The sequence below is a fragment of the Falco naumanni genome, chromosome 5, assembly GCF_017639655.2.
Source record: "Falco naumanni isolate bFalNau1 chromosome 5, bFalNau1.pat, whole genome shotgun sequence".
In the NCBI taxonomy this organism is placed as follows: Eukaryota; Metazoa; Chordata; class Aves; order Falconiformes; family Falconidae; genus Falco; species Falco naumanni.
In genome coordinates, this window is record NC_054058.1 from 40,113,506 (window position 1) to 40,135,175 (window position 21,670).

At 37.6% G+C, this 21,670-nt stretch overlaps 1 protein-coding gene across 1 annotated transcript in view; it reads left to right on the plus strand.

Annotated features, from left to right (window-relative positions):
* The window catches only part of TMTC2 (transmembrane O-mannosyltransferase targeting cadherins 2), a 254,292-nt gene that overhangs the window by 133,511 nt on the left and 99,111 nt on the right, over positions 1 to 21,670 (plus strand). The window contains exon 3 of the mRNA XM_040596294.1: positions 9,627 to 10,455. Coding sequence (XP_040452228.1) covers positions 9,627 to 10,455 — 829 coding nt within the window. The remainder of the gene's footprint in view (positions 1 to 9,626; positions 10,456 to 21,670) is intronic.

Sequence of the window (21,670 nt, forward strand, 5' to 3'; positions counted from 1 at the left end):
CAAAATAGTAACAACTTTGAGGATTTTTATTTTGATGGTTTTACTGTAGCAGAAACGTTCAGTGATGTGGGTGTCTGCATAATGTAACACATCCTCTTCCAAATCCTGCCTTTTTTAAATTCTTGAAGAAATCCCACACTCATTAAATAGCTTTCTATTATGATAACTTGGAGAGAGAACTGCCGCACTTCGCCCTTCCCACTGAGTGAAGTCTCCTTATAAATCATTTCTTTATGGCTCCAAAACACTGTGGTTCCAAACTTCACTCGTTAAGGAGACTGGAATGAATTTCATAATGGCTGGCTGTTGGCGCTGGGACCATGCTAAGGAAAGACTGTTGCGTTTACTTCTTTGATGCCCTGAACAAGCTTGCAATGCATTGGACCTACAAACCAGGAATTGCTAAGGAAGACTGTGTGTGTATGTGTGTGAATATGGATGAGTATGTGCATTTCCATTTGCACAATTTTTATTTCTTCCCCCTTTGTTTTGTCCAAAAAGCTGAGAAACAAATGTTTTGATAATGGTACTGAATGTATTTAACCAAAAATAAATTTCTTAGTTTCTTCTAAAAGAATATATACTTTTTAATTTCCTTCAGAGAAGCTGAATTGTTTTACAGCTAAATGGATTTGGTCAGAGACCATTACGTAGCGGGAAATATTAAAGATCTTATTGTAAGCTAAACGAGACAACTGTGCAGGCTTTCAAATATGTTTAATGTAATCGCTTAAGGGGCTTCAGCATAACTCTTACAGTACCAGTAATTGACCTCTTTTAACTACTTCACCCCCTAATAGTTTGGTTGAGTGGTATCTTGGTATCGGTTCACAGGAGATTGCTAACTACCACATTTCTTCACATTAGCTTAATGGAGAGTAATGACATCTTGTGATCTGAAGTTAGTTTTGTCATCCATATGCTGCTTCACCATTTTTCATCTCTCTTTATTTCGATTATTAAGTATTTGGTTTTGCATTACTGAGGTCAGTAATTTCTTTAACTCTCTCTGTCTCTGATTCAGACCTTAGTAATGCAGTTCATGTTTTTAAAAGGGCTATGCTTAAATATCCTTTTAATTACCCCTTAAAAAGGTACTCAGACCAAGGGTAGAAAATTTAAAAATTGTTTTTAAAATTATTTTATTCATATTTCATGTGTAGGGAAGTAAGATAGAGGACACTATATTCAAGGTATTCTGTTATTTTTATTGAATGTACTTTTGTGGCAATTCTCTGTTGAAGCGTTTGCAGTTTTTATTATTGGCTAAATGTTCTTATATTTCCACTCCTGTAATATCTTTGCAGCACTCTTTGCTATCATTGCGTAGTGATTACTTATGTAGGTAGCTAGTGCTATTTGCTGCAAAAAGTTTAATTTGTTCTCTCTATTAATTTTCCAATAGGTATTCATTCTCATTTCTATTTATTGAATTCAAAAGCTTCCTCAGTACTTAACATAGGACATAGCAAGCTTTCTCTTCTTCAAATTAGTCTTTTAGCATAGCTGATTCTATAAGAGGCTAACTTGGCCTAATAAAAAACAGGAACAAATGAAATTGTTATTAAAATGTTAATTTTCTCAATCTTTCTTCTCTGAGATTGCAGTACTTACCGGTCAGGTTTTACGAAGGTTGTTAATTTAATTTGTTTTATAAGTTGGGTTTTTATTTCCCCTCCAATGTGTTAGTCTTCAAACATCCAAGCATATATCTCCAGAGTTTTACTGCCAATGTTTCATAGCTACCCGATTAACTACATGGGAGGCAAGACTAGGTTAGATGACAGATATGTAGATGTGCTTCAGGCTATTTGTTTTGACTAGGAGTATGAGAGGAGTTCCTGTCAGTATGCTTGGAAACCAAACTTTTCATCAATCACGGTGACCTACTATTTGTTAACAATCTCTTTGAATTAACTTTTGTCTGTTGTTGGCAGTGACTTGGAATCTGGAAGGTATGTATTTCTCAATCTGAGTCACTTTCCTGAAGGCTTTCTGTGCCTGGTAGTCATTGCTGTGTTGCCTTTAGCTTCTCCAGTTCTTTGTGGTTCCCACTGTTTGAAATGTGATGCTAGTGTAACATAGAATAAGTAGAAATGATACACAGATTGCATCCAGACCACAGGAGATGTCCTTTAGGCTGTTATTTATAATAAACACTGCATCTGAAGTAAATGACTAATAAGTGGCTGATACTGTGACATATATTCTGGCTTCTAAAGGTACTGACTTCAAGAATAACAGTCGTGCTACTTGCGAGTGTCTTTTGGCCATCCTCTAGTACCACCTCATAAATAAACGTATTTTGTGGGTGGGTGTAGAAGGAGGGTGTGGGGTTTTTTAAATAATTTTTTTAGTCACAACATAGCCTGTGTTCAGTTTGTCACACAAATAGGTTCTGAATCACTTAAAAATTCTTTTCCCTGTCTTGCTGAACCAGTAGGTCTGAAAATATCTGCACCAAAAGCAGCTTCAATTTTTTTTCAAACAAAATAAGTGACTACTTATATGATCTTAAATGAATCTTGGTAATATACAGCACCCTCTGAGTTGATAAGCAGATTTTGTATTTCACACGACTTTTGATATTATCTGTGTTTCTCTTTGAAAATGTTGTAGGTGTTTAAGCTTTACTAGAAGATTTACAATTAAGTGTTTAAATTCCTAAGATATTTTCTTTGTTATAACTTCAAGATAACCTTGCTGCTTGTCCTTTTGTTATATTTTAGAGGTACAAATAAAACAAACAAAGCACCTCAGTTTTTCAGATGGCAAAGGGAAAAACAAAAAACCACGTAGAATGCTGTTTGTTATCCACTGTAGAAACTGGCTTTGTAGCTTGATGGGGTTCCAGCTGATGGATTTCTATTACGCCTAGATAGGTTCTGTCAAAACTGGAGCCAGCTTGCTATTTGTACAGAATTCGATTATTGATGACTGACTTCTACTGGATTGATAAAGTTGCTTTGTCATTGCCAGAGGCTTAATCTGGGATTAAATTACATTTTTGCTCATAAAATCCATTTCTATTTGCATTAGTCAGTTAAAAAGTGTGTATCTGTTCCATTCTTATAGTGTGTGTTTTCCTCCCACTGCATATTAAACTAGCTCTTAGGTTTTAATTTTCCCTGATTTGTATCTTACTAGTTTAGGAAACACGTGAAATGTGCCGCCATAATTTTTGGTGGTGGGTTTATAGGTGGGATTGCAGTATGTACTCTTAAGAGCTGTTTAATGCTTTGCTTTTCTTTTTCTTAACAATGCCTGTGTGTTGTACAGGACAGCAGAACAAACTTCCTTTAGAAGAAAAAAATGCATGTCTATCCATTCAAATGAGCAGGGCTTTAGTAAGTTGCCAGTACTTTGTACAGGATGATTAGTTCAAAAGTACTGCCAGATCAGATTTAGTAGGGAACACAGACTGGTGGGACTCAGCCTTGTATACTCATTTTCAGGTGTGTTTGTTACTCAAGAGGACAGCCCGGCTACACAGCAAGTACAGCCTTTGCCTTTCCAGTAGGACTGGAGCAAAGCTTCCTTTCTTTTTGGGGCTCTGCAGGCCTACTCATCAAGTTGCAGGATGAGACCATCCTGCTTCCTTGTAGTCCCAATGGCAGAGGTAAACTGGTGCTGTTTCACAGCTGGAATTTTCCTTGATTCCCTTTGAACTTATATGAATAGCTCTGTCACATTCCTCTATGTAGTTCCTTCATTTATTTCTGAAAGCTCTGTGCTGGAACCAGGCACATTTAGGATTTACTAGTATGGTGAAGAGTGGAAGGATTACTTCACATATCTTGAAGGGTGTGCTTTCATCTGTAGTCTCAGTACAGTGTTTACCTCTTTAGCAGTGGTTTGAAAGAGTTGCTTGTGATCTGTGATAATCCCTGATGGTTCTCTGAAGATGAGGCAAGTACTTGTTCCACATCTCGCACTTGTGTATCTTTAAGCAGAGTTGCCCCTGCCTTTTATATGGGTTTATTTTTCTGAGCATTTCTGTTTTTTTCAAGATCATTTTGAATTCCAGTTCTGCCTTCCAAGATACTTGCACGTTCAGTGAGCTCACAGCATTTTGGCTAGTGCAGAAAGTGCAGCGCCCTTCCTTCATTGCAAAACCTCTTGAAAGAGACAATGCTTGTTAAATGAAAGGCAGTTGGCCCACATGTCTACCTGTGCAGTAGTAACAGTAGTGCTGGACAGCACTGCTGAGCAGTCTGGCAGTTCAGGAATATCTCTTGCTCCCAGTGGGTTTCTAACTTCCTCTATTTATTTTGTGCTCTTGCAGATAGATGGATTAACCCTGGGATGCTATCCGTACTGTCACCATTGTCACGCTGCATTTCCCTGTGTAGACTTATCCTCAGAGAGAGCCTTCTCTGTTGCACTGATCATGCGCGCAGATTTATGAAGCTAATGTAGTCTCTCCTGCTTTTCTACTACTTCTAGTCATTCATACAGTTTCTGCTCTTAATACAATTTATCTTTTCCCCTGTAGTCTTTATAACCTTTTTCAGTTGAGAAGTTAGAGGGTTTTTTGTTGTGGGCTTTTTTTTGTTGTTGTTTTGTTTAATTTAACAATTCTTATTAAAGAATTAAAGATTTTAGAGGAAGACTTTGGACGATTTTTAAATGCCAGTATTTATAACTCAAATTTAAATTTTAGTAAGGCAAGTCAACAACAATAAGGACTGCTTAGTTTGTGCTATTTGCTAATAATAAAAATATGTACATGTGATCTTCAGCTGTTTTATGAACGCACTGATCACCTTCTTGAGGAAGAATTGTGTGGGTTCATAACACTAGAAGTCAATGTCATTAAATATGTACAGTTGGTCACAATATTGGATAAGCTATAGACAGAGTTCTAGCTCAGAGGAAGAACCAACCTTCAGGCCAGTTGTTGTTTCACCAGTGTAGATGAGTGAACCTCATTTAGTGGGTCATGCAAGCAGGAGCAAACTGGACAGGTGGAGATGGTGCAGTAATGGCCACTTCCAGCTCAGTACTACGACCCAGCAGGGCTTGTGGCAAATAGCTTTGTCTCTGGTGGGGATACGTTCTGAATTCTAATTCAGCTCAAACTTGGCTGAGCTGTGATCCAGGAGACTCTGCATACCATGGAAACAAGATACTGTCAGTCTAGTGATTTGGCAGCGTTCTACTACTTTGGGAAGTCCCCGTTCTCAAGCCAACATATTTTCAAGAAGCTCTCAGTTGGAAAAGAAACTCCTGTGTGTGATGCCTGGTGACATACCCACTTTATTTTCTGCATTTCCTGAATTTTAAAAATAACGTTTTGTGTGTGGTTAGCCCCAGTGATTTTGATATCTGGACTGTCTTGATCATGTGCCATATTTAATGCTTCTTTGTGAAAAGGACAAGGTGAGTTTAAAAGAATAGTGTCATTTGAAAATGCTTTAGATACCACTTAGGTGGTGACTGAGCTTTGGCAGGGGTTGCCCAATCAAGAGATCTGCTGCAGTGCCTTATTTAAGAGCAGTTTAATGGACTGAGAAATTAGAATTTAATGCAAGGGAAATATGCTATGTGGGTGGGTCATGCAGATGGATTTTGGTAGGAGATGAAAAAGGTTTCTGCAGTCACAAACACTAAAATTGCACTGGTGGTACTTGACTGTTAGCCAGCAGGAGAGATGTTGAATCTGATCTAAATCAGTGCTCATTTTTTCCCCAGATGAAAATGACTACTTATGAAAGGTTAGAGGATTTATGGGAGTGTCAAAACACACAGCAGATGGGCTGGTTTAGGACTCATGAGTATAGTAATCCAAATCCTTTCTGCCAAGTATTACAGAGGATCTCTTCCTGCTGCTGGGCTACACTAAATGTATACAGTCGGAAGAGCACAGACTGTCAGGAGGCTCAGAGGAAGAGTTGCTAGTGAAAGTGCTTGTCTGAGCAGAGTTCATCTTGAAAGCACTTTCTTCACAGGCAAAAGTCTACTGGGGAGCTGTTTATATATTTTAATAAATGCTGTAACCAGTTTTTTTTCCCTTTGGTTTGCTATACAAAACCTGGAAGAATGTAAAGCCAAAATGTGAGCTAAACCTTTCTAATTATCTCTGACTGTATTAGTACAGAGTGATAAAAGCTGTGCAAAAGTCATAAATGTTGATAGAGGAAGAAGGGAAATGAGTTTCTCATTCCCTTTCTCAGCCAATGCTATCTATATGTGATTTAAAAGAACAGAAAAAAAAGAAAAAAGAAAAAAAAGCACGGTATCCTACTTAAAATTGTTGTGACAGAAGTTTAAGGACAGTGTTAGTCTTGATTTCAGACTGATTCCAGAGGATCCCCTCTGAAATTGAACATTCACAATGGCATGTCAGTGTTACACAGGTTATTGGTAACTAGTTAACATGTAGTTAGTTTCAAAATACAGATACATCCCCCCAGATACGTACTGGAAGTACAGTACATAACAACCCTGAGATCATAAGCAGCAACTTTGAGATCTAAGAGAACATTGTGGCCAGCAAGTATTAAACCAATACAACGATGTAAAGCTACTGGCTTTCGAAAAGGTCCATGTCTGAAATAGTTTCTGGGGAAGGATGCAAGCCATTCGTGTCTGAGAGAAGAGGGTATTTGCACTCCACTCCTGTAGTCCATTAATTAAGCTAAAGAATCCACCAGAGCTCCTTATCTAGATAACTTAATATTTTACAGTATAATAAATTGATATGACGTTGTGGAAAAACACCTGCTTGGGTATCTCTGAGCTCCAGGAGTGAATGCATAGATATTTCATTTGACACTTTTTGTTTGTTTTTTTTTAAATATTGTTAAAGCATGAAACACAATACTGCATATAGGTAAGTTGTGTTCTTAGCAGAATGAGGAAGAGTGAGGATCCAGATCTTGCAGATCTTAGATTTAAGGTTAAAAAGGAGGCTGCAAATAGTTACTCCAGCAGGGAGGATGGATTAGCTCCGGGGTGGGTACAGACTGTTTGCATTTCTAGGGCTAGGAGCTAGAAGCAGACTTTTCATTCTTGCTGTTTTATGATGTATGAGGAAGATCTGAAAGTTTTAAGCACATTTTGCTATTATCCACAAGGAAAATCATACCTGCTTTAGCATAGTTTTGTCAAAGAACTTAGTGACGTGAAATTTCTCAGCATTTAATTGAAAAGCACAATGGTTAGATCTTTTGGAAAGGGAGATTTTCTTCCAGTTGTTAAGTAATAACAAAATAAAAAACCAGTCTAAACAATCCATGAAAGCTCCCTTCTGTTAATCAAGTTTCGCTTGCTTAGTATTTGGGATGTCTTAAACTTTCAGTGGTATATAGCCTTCCAGCAAAGACCTGCTCTGAATTTCTTATTGAAACACACACACACACACACACGAACAAAAAATACCTTCTTCCACTTCCCAGTCTCTCTCCATCTAAGCAGCCTTCTCTTAAAAGTCTGTAGAAGGGTGCATAAAAAAAGCAAAAAAGGTCACATTTAACAAGTGAGGGTTGTCTATATGCATGTTTGAAGGAAACAAGTTTGAAGATAATTGAGCCAAAGGGGCGGGCAGAAACATTTTCATGTAGCAAAATACCATGGGAATAAAAGGGCAAGTTGAACCAGGAACATAAGGTTTTACTATGCAAATCCATGAAATCTGAATAATCTTTTCATTCCAAATATAAACTTGGTTGGGAGTTTAAGTGATAACCAGTTTACACAGCTTTGTAACGTTAAAAGTTTTTAAACATTACTGGCAGTCAGGGATGAAACATTTTTTGAGATGAGTTGCGAAGTATTAATCCAGCTTACAAATAAAAGTAAGTTGTTGCAGTAAACTTTCCAGGGAGTATATTAATCATAAAGTGTAGATGTGGGTTTTGATTGATTTATTAAAAAAAATGTTGATTTACCAGGATATAGAAATATACAAAAGCTAATAAATCAAACCAGAATTAATATGACAAACAAAATATGTGGACTTAGGCTTTACGTCACGTATAAAAAATACTGGCATTTTTTAGGCGATTCTGATACAAATAGGTAAATATTCTCATTATAAATTTATTATATATTAATGCTTCCATATTGCCTCAAAATTGAATGAGTTTATCTACCTCACAAGGAAAAATGCTATGGAAATATGAAAAAGAGTAAATTTCTTCATGAGATAAGTAGATAAATTAATTGAGACTAGACCACTAGTTACCTCTTGTAACCTGATGGTAGAAACCTATTGAATAACTGACATAAAAAGGAGCAGCTCAATAATCTGTATTTCATGATATCAAGGGAAGATCCCCTCACAAAGGAGAAAAATGAGCTGTTTGAAAGAAGTAAGACAAAACTTTCAGTGTGAGGTCCTGCTTCTGAATATCTGAGGAAACATCAAATAACCATCCCAGGAATGTGTAGTGTAAAATGGAAAAAACAGACCTAATAAAATGAAAAAATGATTGACAAATCCTTCCCCCCATCTTTAAAAGAATTATTATCAAAGTGCTTATACTGTATCTGGAACAATTTGGCAAATAGGTTTCCTTTTCTTATAGGAGTCATCTGAGAAATTGAAATACAAAAATACACATATTTTTAGCTTTTACAGATTCTTCTGCAAAGAGAAAGTAATCCAAAACACTTTTCATTTAAGGCAACCATGTAACTGAGAGCAGAACTTAAGATCAGTCCTAGAAATAGGTGAGAAAATCTTGCTTGCTGATTCTCGTTAGGGCAGAAGTGGTACGTTTCTGCAAGCATTTGAGTAAGTGCGTGCTTTTGGATGAGGCAGGGGGCCCAACAAGCAGCTCCAGCTGGCAAATGCTGCCTTATTATTCCATAAATAAGTGCAGGTTCTTCAAGTTGCTAGCATGGTTAAGTGGAGGCAATTGCATGCATCACATAATACTATTTAGATGTGTATGAAGATGTGAAAGGTTTTAGCGTGCTTATTTAATATGATGTACTTTAAGAAAAAAAATCCAACATATTGTTTGTCTGGGAGATGCAAAATGAAGTGGGGCTTTCAGTTGTAGGCAGATCTGAAGGGTACAAGTGATTACTGTAGCTAATAGGTAGGAGCTGGAAGACCTAAACATGGAATCTGTGTCTGTTTTCCTCTCTTGCCTTCTTGGAAAGTTTATTTTAGTTCTTGGGTGAGATGCCTTAGGAGAGACTTTCATTAGGGAAAACTGAATTGCAACTTTCTTTAAAGTTTAAATCTAGTTAAGGCAAACTGGTGTTTTGGTCACAGCCAGTAGCAAAGAAAGGGTTTGGGAGGTTATGTAGGAATCATTGTAACATTCCATAAATTCCTCTAAAATAAAGAGTTTTCAAATGGTCACAGAACTAAAACTTAGGCAAGAACTGACAGCCCTAAGATTTCTAAAGGCTTGACTGATACAGGCTTCATAAAACTTAAATGAAAGAGCCCATTATTTTAGTCTATGGTCAACTGCATAACCCAGCATTTTGTGATCCAGAGACTGAGATCTATAATGCTTTTGTCCATTACAAAAAAAAAAGTTGTATAAGATATTTCTCAGTTCCTTTTGTTTTATAATTTACAGAAATAAACACTTGGTGTTGATTTATGCTGATAATTTTCTTTTTTTTTCTTCTTTTTTTTTTTTTTTTTTTTTTTTCTCCAGAGAAGGAATTTGACTCTGTTTTACAGCATTGGTTTATTGACCTCCTGGGGGACTGCACTGCTGGGTGTCCGCTTATACTGGATGGGAAACAAGCCCCCAAGTTTTTCTAATTCTGATAATCCAGCAGCTGACTCGGACAGTCTTCTCACACGTACGCTGACCTTCTTTTACCTGCCAACCAAGAACCTCTGGCTGTTGCTGTGCCCAGATACCCTCAGCTTTGATTGGTCTATGGATGCCGTGCCTCTTCTGAAAGCAGTCAGTGACTGGAGGAATCTACACACTGTGGCCTTCTATGCTGGACTCCTCCTCCTTGCCTACTTTAGCTTGAAGGGCTCCAGCAATGAGAGCGAATGCAATGGGAAAACTGTAATGAATGGCAAGCAGAATGCTAATGGGCATAGCTGCCACTCAGAGATGGAGTACAAGACACTGGAGGTGAAGTCAAGCTTTGCATCAAAAGAAGAGAATGGTATAAAAAAGCATGAAATGCAGAAACTGCAGCTTCCTTCAACTGAGAACATTGTCATTCTGTCTCTGTCTTTGTTAATAGTGCCCTTTGTTCCTGCCACAAACCTATTTTTCTATGTTGGCTTTGTAATAGCAGAGCGTGTGCTGTATGTTCCTAGTATGGGCTTCTGCCTGCTGGTTACAGTAGGTGTCAGGGCCCTTTACGTCAAAGCTCAAAAGCGCTTTCTGAAGAACTTGGTTTTTTGTTCCACTGCTGCATTAATTGTTTTCTATGGACTCAAGACTGTTGTCAGGAATGGGGACTGGCAGAATGAGGAGATGCTGTATAGGTCAGGGATAAAAGTAAACCCTGCTAAAGGTAATTTTTTCTGTTTATGTTGAATGCTTTATTTGTTCCTATCTGTCTTTGCCTTTGAATTGTTGATTGTATCAGCTATATCTAAAGAGGATACTTTAGGATAAGTTGCAGTAGTGTGTACATCAGTAAAAAATGAGGAAAAGCAGGAATGTGTTTTGATTAGGTATTACAGGTTTGGCATTAACGTGGAGAAAATGAGACCCTAAGGTAAGAGGATACATTTATTTTTTGTTGATCTTAGTTCTGTGTTTTGGAATTAAAGATGCATTATTAGTATTACAGACCCCACTCCGGTAATTCTCCATTTGGAATCTGGTATCTATCATGTTAGTGAAGTTTTTTCATATGTTCACCGAATGTTCTGTTCTCTGTGACTAGAAAATATAAGAAATAGTAAAGGACAGCACCAGGGAGGTGCTGGATTTTTTTATTTCATCTGATGCAAATAACGTCAATACTACATAATAAAAATGAGGAAATGAGGTCATATTATTCAGCCTAGGAAATTACTGTAGTTCCTCCTGCATACAAGTACTGTAAAGAGTTATTGTCAAATACTTATGCCTTCCTGTTAATGTATAAATGTCAGCTCTTCGTAACATTGTCCAGCTACCTCTCTCAAAGGTTGTATCTATGCTGTTGTAAAATGTGACTACAGCTAGTGTAAACACATTCAAACAGGCAGTAAACCAGCTAGTGTAGGGATCAGTAACAATGTGTAGCTGTGGCTCTGTGGTTTCAGCATATATGGCAGATCCAGCTGGGAACCTGAACTCCACGCTGCCTGGCTGTACTGCTCTTGGCACATGAGCAAGTGTATATGAGAATGGTCAGAATGCCACCTGTGAGTGCAGTGTAGGCATTGACTAAGCCTTCGTTACTCACAGTTCATCAGAAGTGAGAAGGGATCACTTGATTGCTTCACCTCTTTGTGAAAGAAAAAATCGACAGTCAGTGCTTGAACATATTGCATGTGAGTTTTTCAGGTTCTGTGCTCAGAAGCCCATTATACGATACAGAGTCATATGCTGGCAGAGGTGCGCTTCTTGGTTAGACAGTTACATCATACTGTAGTCTGAAAGCTGTGAAAGTAGGAGGCAAATGCAGGTGTTACTGTGAGCTGATAGGGAGCAAAGTAGATTTGGCAGATAAGATGCCTTGCAAAGCAGCATTATAATAGCTCGTCAATCATCAGGCTGTTTTTTTTTTAACTCTTCCTCACATGCTTTGTTGCCCTAGGTAAAATTATTAAACTTTTTGCTGCAGTAAGTGACTTTTTGTTAACAGTGAACAAGCACATTCCATTTCTTTTTTTCAAAAGTGGTACAAGAGGAGGAGAAATGAAGAGAAGTAACTGAGCAGCGAGACAGTACACCAGAGTGATTATATGGTGCTGTGAGACCAGTTTAGTGATGATAGAAAGCTTGAATTAAAATATTGACATTCCTTGGAAAGAAAAGAGTGTGCATGCACTTGATTAAATAGTTAATGTATGTTCCACTTTTTGTCCTTGGTGGAGATCCACAGATATCCTGGACTGTATTAACAGTTAGTTGCCTGCTTGCTTTGAGCCAGTTTTTGTGCTTAAATAAAAAAAGCAACCCCAAAAATTCTGATTTTTGTGCAATAGTAGGATTGGCTGCCATGTTGTCTGGAATTTAGACTACTGGGTATTATGCTCCCAGGAGACAAGGCAAGCTATTTTCATCATACACATCTCAGCATACACAGACTTACATACATATGATTGTCTGGTTTCTTGCCATATAAGCTGATACCAAGTTTCTTGTAAGATATGCAAAAGCAAATCCAGCATGTCAGTGTGGTGATATAGACATGACTGAGATGACTGTAAATCTCCCTAAAATATCCTGTTAAACTTCTGCTGAATATTTACTAGCCCACACACATTGTAACAAGGCTGGGTATCAGAAACTCCCAGCTAAAGCGACCTGTCACCCAACACTATTGTGAATGCTTCCTAGATTATCCGTGGCTTTGACTATGCTAATTTTATTTTCTATTTCTCATACAATCAGGCAAGCCTGACTGGACTAGACTGGCTGCTAATCCCACCAGAGCATTAGAAGATCAACAATTCAAACTGCTCTTCAGTAATTAAATGAGGTTCATGTAGGAAAAACAATTTATTTTTGTTTGCCCTTTTTTTTTTTTTTTAGTTTTATGAATGCTAGTGATAAATAGGCTATTCAGACAGCGAGACAATGAACTGTTCAGTCAAACGGCAGAGTGAAGAAGTGTTTTCCTTCCTTTTAGGCTGCTAAAAAGAGTCTGCCACTCCTCATTTCTCTGTTTTCCTCAACTCGCAGCCATTTCTCTTCATGAGTATTTTCTTACTTCTGATCATTTTTGAGCAGCAGGACCATTTTCCCTGGTGGTTCTGCTTTTCCTCTCTTCTCCTGCAAAGAGCTTCTGAACAGTAGCTGCTTCCGCTCTAGGCTAAAACCCAAAGAGGCATCCCTTTAAAAACTGCCTGTGTGGGAACCAGTAAGGAAGTAGAAATCTGTGAAGACCGGCTTTGCTAAAGCAAGGAATGGAGTGCTTTGTTCCAGACCCATCTGCATTCTGGCCTAGCAGGAGGAAAGCCACTCTGTGGCTGGATGCTGTGTGGCAACATTGAGCTGATGCGCTGTACTAACAAGGTCATTTGAGAGGCAAGCTATTCGCATGGGTGCATTTGTGTACTAATGTAGCTAAACTGCTTCAGAAGTGGAGTTGTCACATGTAGGTCAGGTCCTCTGCATTGTACTACATGTAAAAATAGAATCTCCTTTGCTGCTGTGGAACTTCCAGGCAAACTCATTCAGTGGCTTCTCCATCCTCAATCCTCAGTGAAGAAATGGGCGATAAGCATCTCACCAGCACTTTCTTCTCCCCCTCTCATGGACACCTTGCAGGCAGTGCAGGCAGAGAAGTAATGTTCTGCCTCAGGTGAGAAAACCCGTACCCCTGCAGGCAACCACAGCCTTTCTGCAATTTCGATTTCTCCAGGCTGTTCTTGCCAATCACTAACAATGTGGAAAAAATACTCAAAAGCATGGTCTATGGTTCATCTCTCAAAAACCCCCAAAGTACAATGCAGGAGAGTCAAGTGAGTAGAAGTTGGTGATGCTGCCTCTGAGCCACCATGCACATCCCAGCTTTCCTGACTGCCTCGCTGTGTGACAGGCAGCTGCCAGCCCTTGCCTGGTGGAGTCATAATGAGGACTTGGGATGCCTTACCTTCATGTGGTACTGGCTTGTTCTTCTGCTGTTTTGGTTATGGCTAGCATTTCAAATATCTTTAAAGTGATCTGAACATTGCCTCATTACAGTTTGTCAGCACTTGAGGGAAAAATTGCCAAGATTGATTAAGGTAGTTTATGCATCCTGAAGCGGCCATATACATGTTTTGACACCAGGGAGGAAAGGCACAAGTGTTTCCCTGTGCTGCCTTCAATTTAATGAGCAGCCCAACTGATATAAAACAGCTCACATTTGAGTGGTTTTTTTATAGTGGAGGAAGCCTCCTGAAATGTAAAAACAAACAAAAAAGTTAAAATGGGCGGTAGCTGTTGTATCTTTCTCAATTAGACTGAGAGTCATTCTGTGGGGATTACTAACTTATGTTTAATGTAAAATTATAATGACACACAAAGTAATTGTTCTTGTTATGCCTTGTTATCTCTAGTTTTCTCTGTAGTACTAAAGGTAGGCTTCAAGAAGCATAATCTTTTTCCTCCAGGACATTTTCTACCTTGCAGTCCCCATCTGAACATCAAAGATCATTATCATATATTTGCTGTACTGTTACAGACACTGATTAAAGAAGTAGAAGATAACACGGAGAGGCTTAGACTGTTAGACTGCTGCAGAAGTATTAGTTGCTTGGTCATATTTACTGATGAAATTTTAGTCTCCTGGTGTTTGCTGTGACATTTGTAAGTAAGCTTTGAAGATCCTTCCTGGAAATAGTTGACCTGCTACATCAAGTGGGTGCTTAACTTTAACCGTGCATTCCAGTCTCGCTAAATTTATATATGTGGCTACTGTTTTCGCAATGGAATGTACAGCAGGAAAAAGTTACTAGGCTGCTTCCAAAAGCAGTATTACCACATTATTGTGGTGCTACACCCAGTCTGATAAGCTCTGTCTTGCACCTGGCACTGACTTAAGGTGGCCTTACAGCTTTTGGCTTCAGAACCAGTTCTGCATGTTGCTCAGATATTTGTCCTTGTCCATCACATATTAGTGTTAATGAAATATCACATGATTACATCTTGGGCAGGTCAGTGGGACTTGAGATGTGCTTTAGTCCTTTCCTGAACCAGTTCTGCAGGGGAAAAAAATAATAATAAAAAAATGTAATCTTTAATGTCTATTACATGAAGACAAAGTTGGAGTGAGAGGGTTGAGTTTCTTGTTTCAAAGAAACTCTATTATTGGAGTCAAGTTACTTAGATGTTTCTGATAGTTGATTGACACAAAGACTTAATTTTTTTTTTTTTTCTTTCTAAGAAAATCATTCAGATCATCTGTGTTTTAAATGTTATAGTCCCAGCCGAGTTAGAAACCCTGTTCATAGCGTCTTGTCTCTTACATTGATTACCCTGTTGTTCTCAGTGGGCAGAAATAAGACCAAGATATGGTGCTGACAGAGAAGAATACAGAAGTTGCTTCATATGAATATGGAAAACTGCTTTCCTTCTCTTTCCACTCTTTCTCTTACTCCCAGTTCTTACGAGTATGAATCATTCAATTTTGCTTAATATTTTCAGAAGATATTCTAATACCGAAATGCTCTTCTGGACCACAATGTTTCTTTTCCCTGTCCTACTTTTTTTTTTTCCTTCACAACAGGGTTGTGAGATCTTCCTGCTTCATTCTGCTGTATTTATGCCGTAGAAGATTTGAAGAACTTCTCTTTGCTTTTTTGGTGCCTTTAGCATAGCATTCAGCCTTTATTAGTTTTATTCTCTGGAACGTCATGGTTTATTAATTTTTTTTTTTCTTTATTTTTTTTTCTATCCCCTCCCCCTTATCATGAGTTTAGCACAGGTTTGGTAAAGACTGCTTCTTTGTGAACATGTGAATGTCAAAATACAAATAGGAAGTTAAATTGTGAAGTCTTAGTTGAACAATAATGTACAGAGTACCTGTAACTTGTCAGAGCAGTCATAAGAAAGTGTCAATTGCATTTTTGTTTCATTTTATTCTAATGCAATTTTATTTAGTTACTGTACTGTTTAGTTTGCTAATACTATCTGCTAAATAAAATTGAAGGAATCCTTAAAGCTGAACTTAGAATTTAGCTTATTTAAGCTCATCTATGTAGTGAATACTTGCCTTTTGAACTGAACTGCAAAAAAAATTACTTTTTTTAGTATTTTTTAAAACACCAAATTTCATTTTGTTATCCTTGTTGAATAGTTTTTAGTGTTTATTTCCTTTTTATTTTACCATTGCTAATGCACCAAGCAAATATATTTGCTATACAAACTGTTTTTAAGTGTTAGTGTAGGGGGGGGAAAAATCATGTGACTTAGTCTTGTTCCATTTACATAGATTTGTTATTGTTAAAAAGGCACCCAAATTTGTTCTCACCCAGGAGTTGCTCCTCTGATTAAAAAAATAATAATAATAAATTCAGGCTCTGTCATTGTAGAGATTGTATGCTATAGTTCTGCGTACCAGGGTAGAAGTAAATTCTAGAAGCTGTTTCCATCTGATTTGACAGCTTGTTGCTGTTAAACTTATCTACTCTTAGAAAATGATTTTTTGCTAACAGTTGCTGTCAGTAGGAGGTCCCTTCTTCAGCAGACAATGAAAATACCAACTAATAGTGCAGTGAGGAAAAGCAGTTATAATACTTGTAGTAAACTAGGTAAAGAAACTGTACTTCCCTCAAAAAGGATGCAGTAAACCAGTATTTTTCATGATTATTAATATTTTTGTATCACTAGTAATGACTGGAGACAAAAGGAGAAGAAATATTTTAAAGTATGATATTCTTAAAATGTGCTTATTATGGAGCTTACATTATTATTAATGTATATATACAGTGTATATTACATATATATACACATAATATATAATACAGTATACATAACAAAATACATTGACAAGAAGCTGGGTTCTTTTGTAATACCTTTAGAGCTTTATTTTCCATAGCTATTGCTCTGGCACACAGCTTGTTCACCACACTCTTTTATACCTCCTAAATAGTGTGTGTTTTAACAAACACCACATTGGGCATTTAAAAGTACTTTGAGCATTTGGGATTGCATTTCAATGTTTTGGTGCATATATTCTTTTTTTTAAAATATGCAATTTGGCAGTAAAACTCTAACTAATCTTTAGGCCAATAGGCCAAAATATTACTCTGCACAGTAATTATTTCTTGCTCTTTTGGCTCATTTAACTTCAACAGTAATAAAATCACTCTAAAAGTGGTAAAGGTCTGACTCAAATAACATGGCAGCGAATGGAAGATGCTGTTTTCAAAAAACAAGGCTTAAGAGGGAAAGCAGTTTCAGTGCACAGATTGTTATAAACCAGCAGATTTTAAAACTATAAAACCTGCTAATAGTTATGCATAGAAGTTTTGCCTATTGTCACTGTTGATAAATAACCCTAATTATCACTGTTAATAAATAACAGTGATATGAGCCTAGCATCTGGAATTAGGTATTCATGAGTTTGTTTTAATTTTGCTAATGGTCTCTTCTTTAGCCTTTGAACAAGCACCTTCGATCTTAATTTCTCCCTCTGGAATAGAACTCGTACTACCTACTTCTATTGGGCAGTGGATCATTTGTAAAAAATTTTGGTGATTCATTGTCATATTAAAACCTCTCCACATTTATGACAGTGTAATGCCCCTATGAAACTAGTTGCTAAATAAATATCAGGATACATAGTCATTATGGTGATTTTTGGCATAGTTTTTAGCCAACTTTTTTAGATGTAATCGTCAAAGAAATATAACACCAACTAATATAAATTTTCCCAACACCTTCACCAGAACTTTCCAGAATTTAATCTTTTGATTAAAAGTTACATGGGTGTTTCCCTTGAATTCTATTGCAGTTTTCAACTTTGGTCAGAAACTGAAGTTTTGCTGTTTTTTGAAGAAGAAATTACTGTAAAGTGAAGAAAATATCGTAGTATACCTTCTGTCAGTGGTATGAAATGTTTCCATCCATCAGTAATAGCCCTTGTAACAGCTACCGTATAGGGAAATGGACCCAATAATGACATTATCTTATATAAGTAAAAAAATTCAAGGTTATAATTATATATTAAAAATAATTGATAAGATATAAATGTATATGGCTATATAAGTCTGTTATTGCTGTATATAAATTATGTAGGATATACCATGAAAAAAATTGGCGTCTTTGTTCACGTCAAATATGGCAGAATTCAAAGGATAAATGTTGTACAGGATGCTTCAGCGTTCTTGAAATAAATAGGACATGCTTTTTCTATATGCCACTTGTAACACCTTTAAAAGAGAAAGCTCAACTAGTAAGTGAACCACATAGAATTACTTGAAAGTTAAATAAAAAGACTACTTTCTGACAATAGTGTAGGGCTGTCTGAATGAGGAGTGGTACTGCTGCCCTGGATGATTAGAAAGTGTGGAAGGAATGGGTATCAACAGGCAGCGCAGCCTCAGCAAAACTGTTTGGTTATGCTAAATGTGTTGGAGAGCTGAAGGAAAGTGGTTTACACTTCAGTTCAAAGTCTGAATTTATTCTCCAGTGACAATGTTCTCTCAGTTCTTCAGTCGTGCTGTAATTTCCTCTGAAACCCAAGTCACTGTAGGATATCTGCTTCTCCTTCAGCAGGATATCAGAAAACCTGATATTCTTCTTTTTTACCTACACACACACATATATATAACCAGAAACAAGGATACTAATATTTTTTTTCCATGAGTGTATTCCAAGAGTGTCTCTAATCTGTGAATCCTAAATAGCAGGGGGATAGGAAGAGAATCTCTTACTAACTACTACCTAGATCCCCCCCCCCCCCCCCCCCCCCCCCTTTGTGTATACTAAGAATTTAAAGAAATAAACAAATTTGAGACATGGACTTTATTACTCTGTTTTGAGACATGGACTCATCACACTGTTATTTCTTCCTCTGCCTTCCCTGAAGTGATCTGCAAAACTACTCAACAAACTAATCTATGCTAAGAAGTACAGTGCAAAAAACCCACCACCCCTAGTCAAGGAGGGATTCGTTTTGGCAAGATTTTTTTTTAATTATTTTTTTGGTAGCATATCAAATGAAATGGATTATCTTTGGTATTTTCTTTGCCAGAAAATGGTAGATTTTATTTTCCAGCTCAATTAAACGTCAGGCCTTCAGTCCATATTGTGTGTTCTGTGGAACTAGTCTGTTTTGGTTTTTGGGTTGTTTTGTTGTTGTTTTTTTTTTTGAGGGAAAGAGTTATTATTAATTAGAAGAAAATGAGATTATCCATGTTGATTCTCAAGCTGAGCATGTTTGTTCAGATGCATTAGATAGTCATCAGAGTGTTTCGTGGGTTTACCTTTTTTCAAAATATGTGAACTGTGAAAAATTTTTCTTTACATAATTATTTTTATGATGGGTTACAAGTCTTTATTTCCTATCTATAATGGGTTTTGTACCGGTACACACTGAGGTCCTATTGCATAAATATGGTAGAGAAACTAACTTTTATTGTGGACAAGACAGATATTTACATACATGCCTCTTTATACCTCTTCTGGCTGTGTAGAATAACAAATACAAGTATTTTATTAAGATTTCCGATACCCTTCCTTTGTAACAGGGAGTTTTATTAACATTTATGTTTGGACTGTCACCATTGCCAGCCCTCATGCGTGCAAAAATTAAATGAGGGCTGATGTAATTATAGTATGCGCAGAAGGTTTGCATGTTTTGTTTTAAATTACAGAAGGGATAACAAAATAGAGGGACTGAATGCTCAGTGTCATTTCCTTCTCTTTTCTTGCATGCTCCAGCACACTGAACTGTTCTTTCAGTTCTTAAAGCACAGAAGATATTTATAATATGGAGTATTAAAAATGCTAGTTAATAACTCTAGTGTCTTTAATCAGTTTCACTACTGGCAAAAAATGAAGGAGGTCATTTTATGACACACCTTCTTCCCTGTCACCTCTGTTTCCGTAGCAGTGTGGTTATGTATTGGCTGGCAAAGCTTCACAGGCTCTGTCTTGTCTTAAGAAGTGATTTAAAACAAAACAAACAAAACCATACAACTTGAAGCGTTACTAAAGGCCTGCTTCCTGGATATGCACTAATTTGCCTTTTCCAAGTCTGACATACGTTGTTTGAGTACTCTGACGATTCGCTTGGTTTGACAAACCCTAGTGCTGATTTCCACCCCCCTCCCCGTGGCTCTGCTGGCATATTTCCAGGAGACTGTCCTCTCTGTTCCCCTTTTCCTGGAAAGGAGCCAACAGGTTCCATCTACTTTCAGCTTTGAGGACCAGGGCTGTCATTTCAGTCAGTTAAGTGCACCTTTCCATTTCTGCAGGGGGCTAGCTCACAGTTCACCAGGTCACCACTCAGGATGTGCCTGATAATTTTGAAATGTATCATAGATACATTGTTTCTTAAAGTGATAACTGCTGTTTAAAAAGTTACATAATTTGACAGATTGAGTACATGGTCACCTGCTTGTCTGAGTCAGTTTGATGCTCTGAAGAGATCCTCAGGGTTAATTCTGCAGTGTCTGGGGTGCCCCGAGTTCTCCTCTCCTCCACTTGTGTTTTTCTGCTCCCTTGGCCTCCTCTCACTTTCTGGCATGATTTGAGTCCATTGCCTCTACAAAGTACACTACTTTTTATCATGAGAGTTTCAGGTCAGCTCTGTTCACTGCTTTGTTCCTGACCCTTGTGAAGTTTCATGATATGGGAACTTCATGGCAGTAATGGCTTATTGTGTTCACACACTTGCAGCGCAGGTATAGCTAACAAAGCTGTGCAGCAAAGGTGTGACGGGGTCCTGCTGTGAGAACAGTGACTAGGTTAGATGTTACAGGTACTATGGTCTACCTTTCCTCCTTTTTTTTTTTCCCTTTTTTTTTTCCTAACCTGGATCAGTTTGTCTGATTCATACCATAGACTTCCCAAAAATCTTTTTAGCGTGAGTGGCAAGGTGGCCAAACTGAATAGCCTGGAGGGTGACAGGTGCAGGAATTCCTTAAAATGGTAATTCCACCAGAGCTGCTGTGTCATGAAACACTGCCTCGAAGTAATCTCCGACAGTTATCTACTTTGACAAGAGGATTTCCACTGAAATAAAATATAATCTACATTTCAGTCTTTTGTTGCTACCTTTCTGTCAGGTGAAAAGCTGTTTCCTGATGTGTTGTGATTTTTAGCGCAGCTTGGAAAGCAGAAAACTGCTGCATTGTCGACGAGTCTGTAATCTTGCAGTTTTAGCTTAATCAGAATATCTTTGGCAGAGTTGCAACATTAAACAAAACTGAATTGTACAAAGATTAGTAAATGGGAGGATGTATCCAGAACAATGTGGGTGTTGATTTGGTGTGAGTTTATTTGTAAAGAACACCTCCAAAGTTGCAGTGAGCTTGTGATTTCTGGTTTGAATCTTTTTAGAGGTTCTGCAGTATGAGCACTGACTTTATGGGCTGAGTGTGGTTTACACGACAGCTTTGCCTGGAGTATTATCTGTCTTTTGTGGGAGAAGTAGAAGGATTGTCCATATAGCATGCTGGCTGTGCTGAGGCAGCTCCTGGGAGATGTGAGATGGTACTTCCATCTGAGAGATGAGTGGTTGGAAAGCTTGATTCTTCCTGAACTTGTCTGTTGATGAATACTGAGTGAGGGCTATGCTGTTCAGAGTTTCTAGAATGTTACCTTGAAAGTGTTCTACATTGTTGGTATATAACTAAAAACAGTAAGGAAGCATTATCCGATCCTGTGGCACCTCAAACAAAGGTAGCGGCAAGAACTTCTTCATACAGTAGTCTGTCATGTGGTGGATCGGGGTGTCTGGGAGAAGCAGGAGTATGTGAGCATACATATCATTTTACTTTGATGGCTTGTTTTATTCTGAGCGCTCACTAAAGACTCTGTTAATGTGATGTTTAATATTCAGCCAGATTGTGGAGCGCTCACACATTTGTTATTAGGTTAATTAAAGATAATGGGATTATAAAAATCTGCAA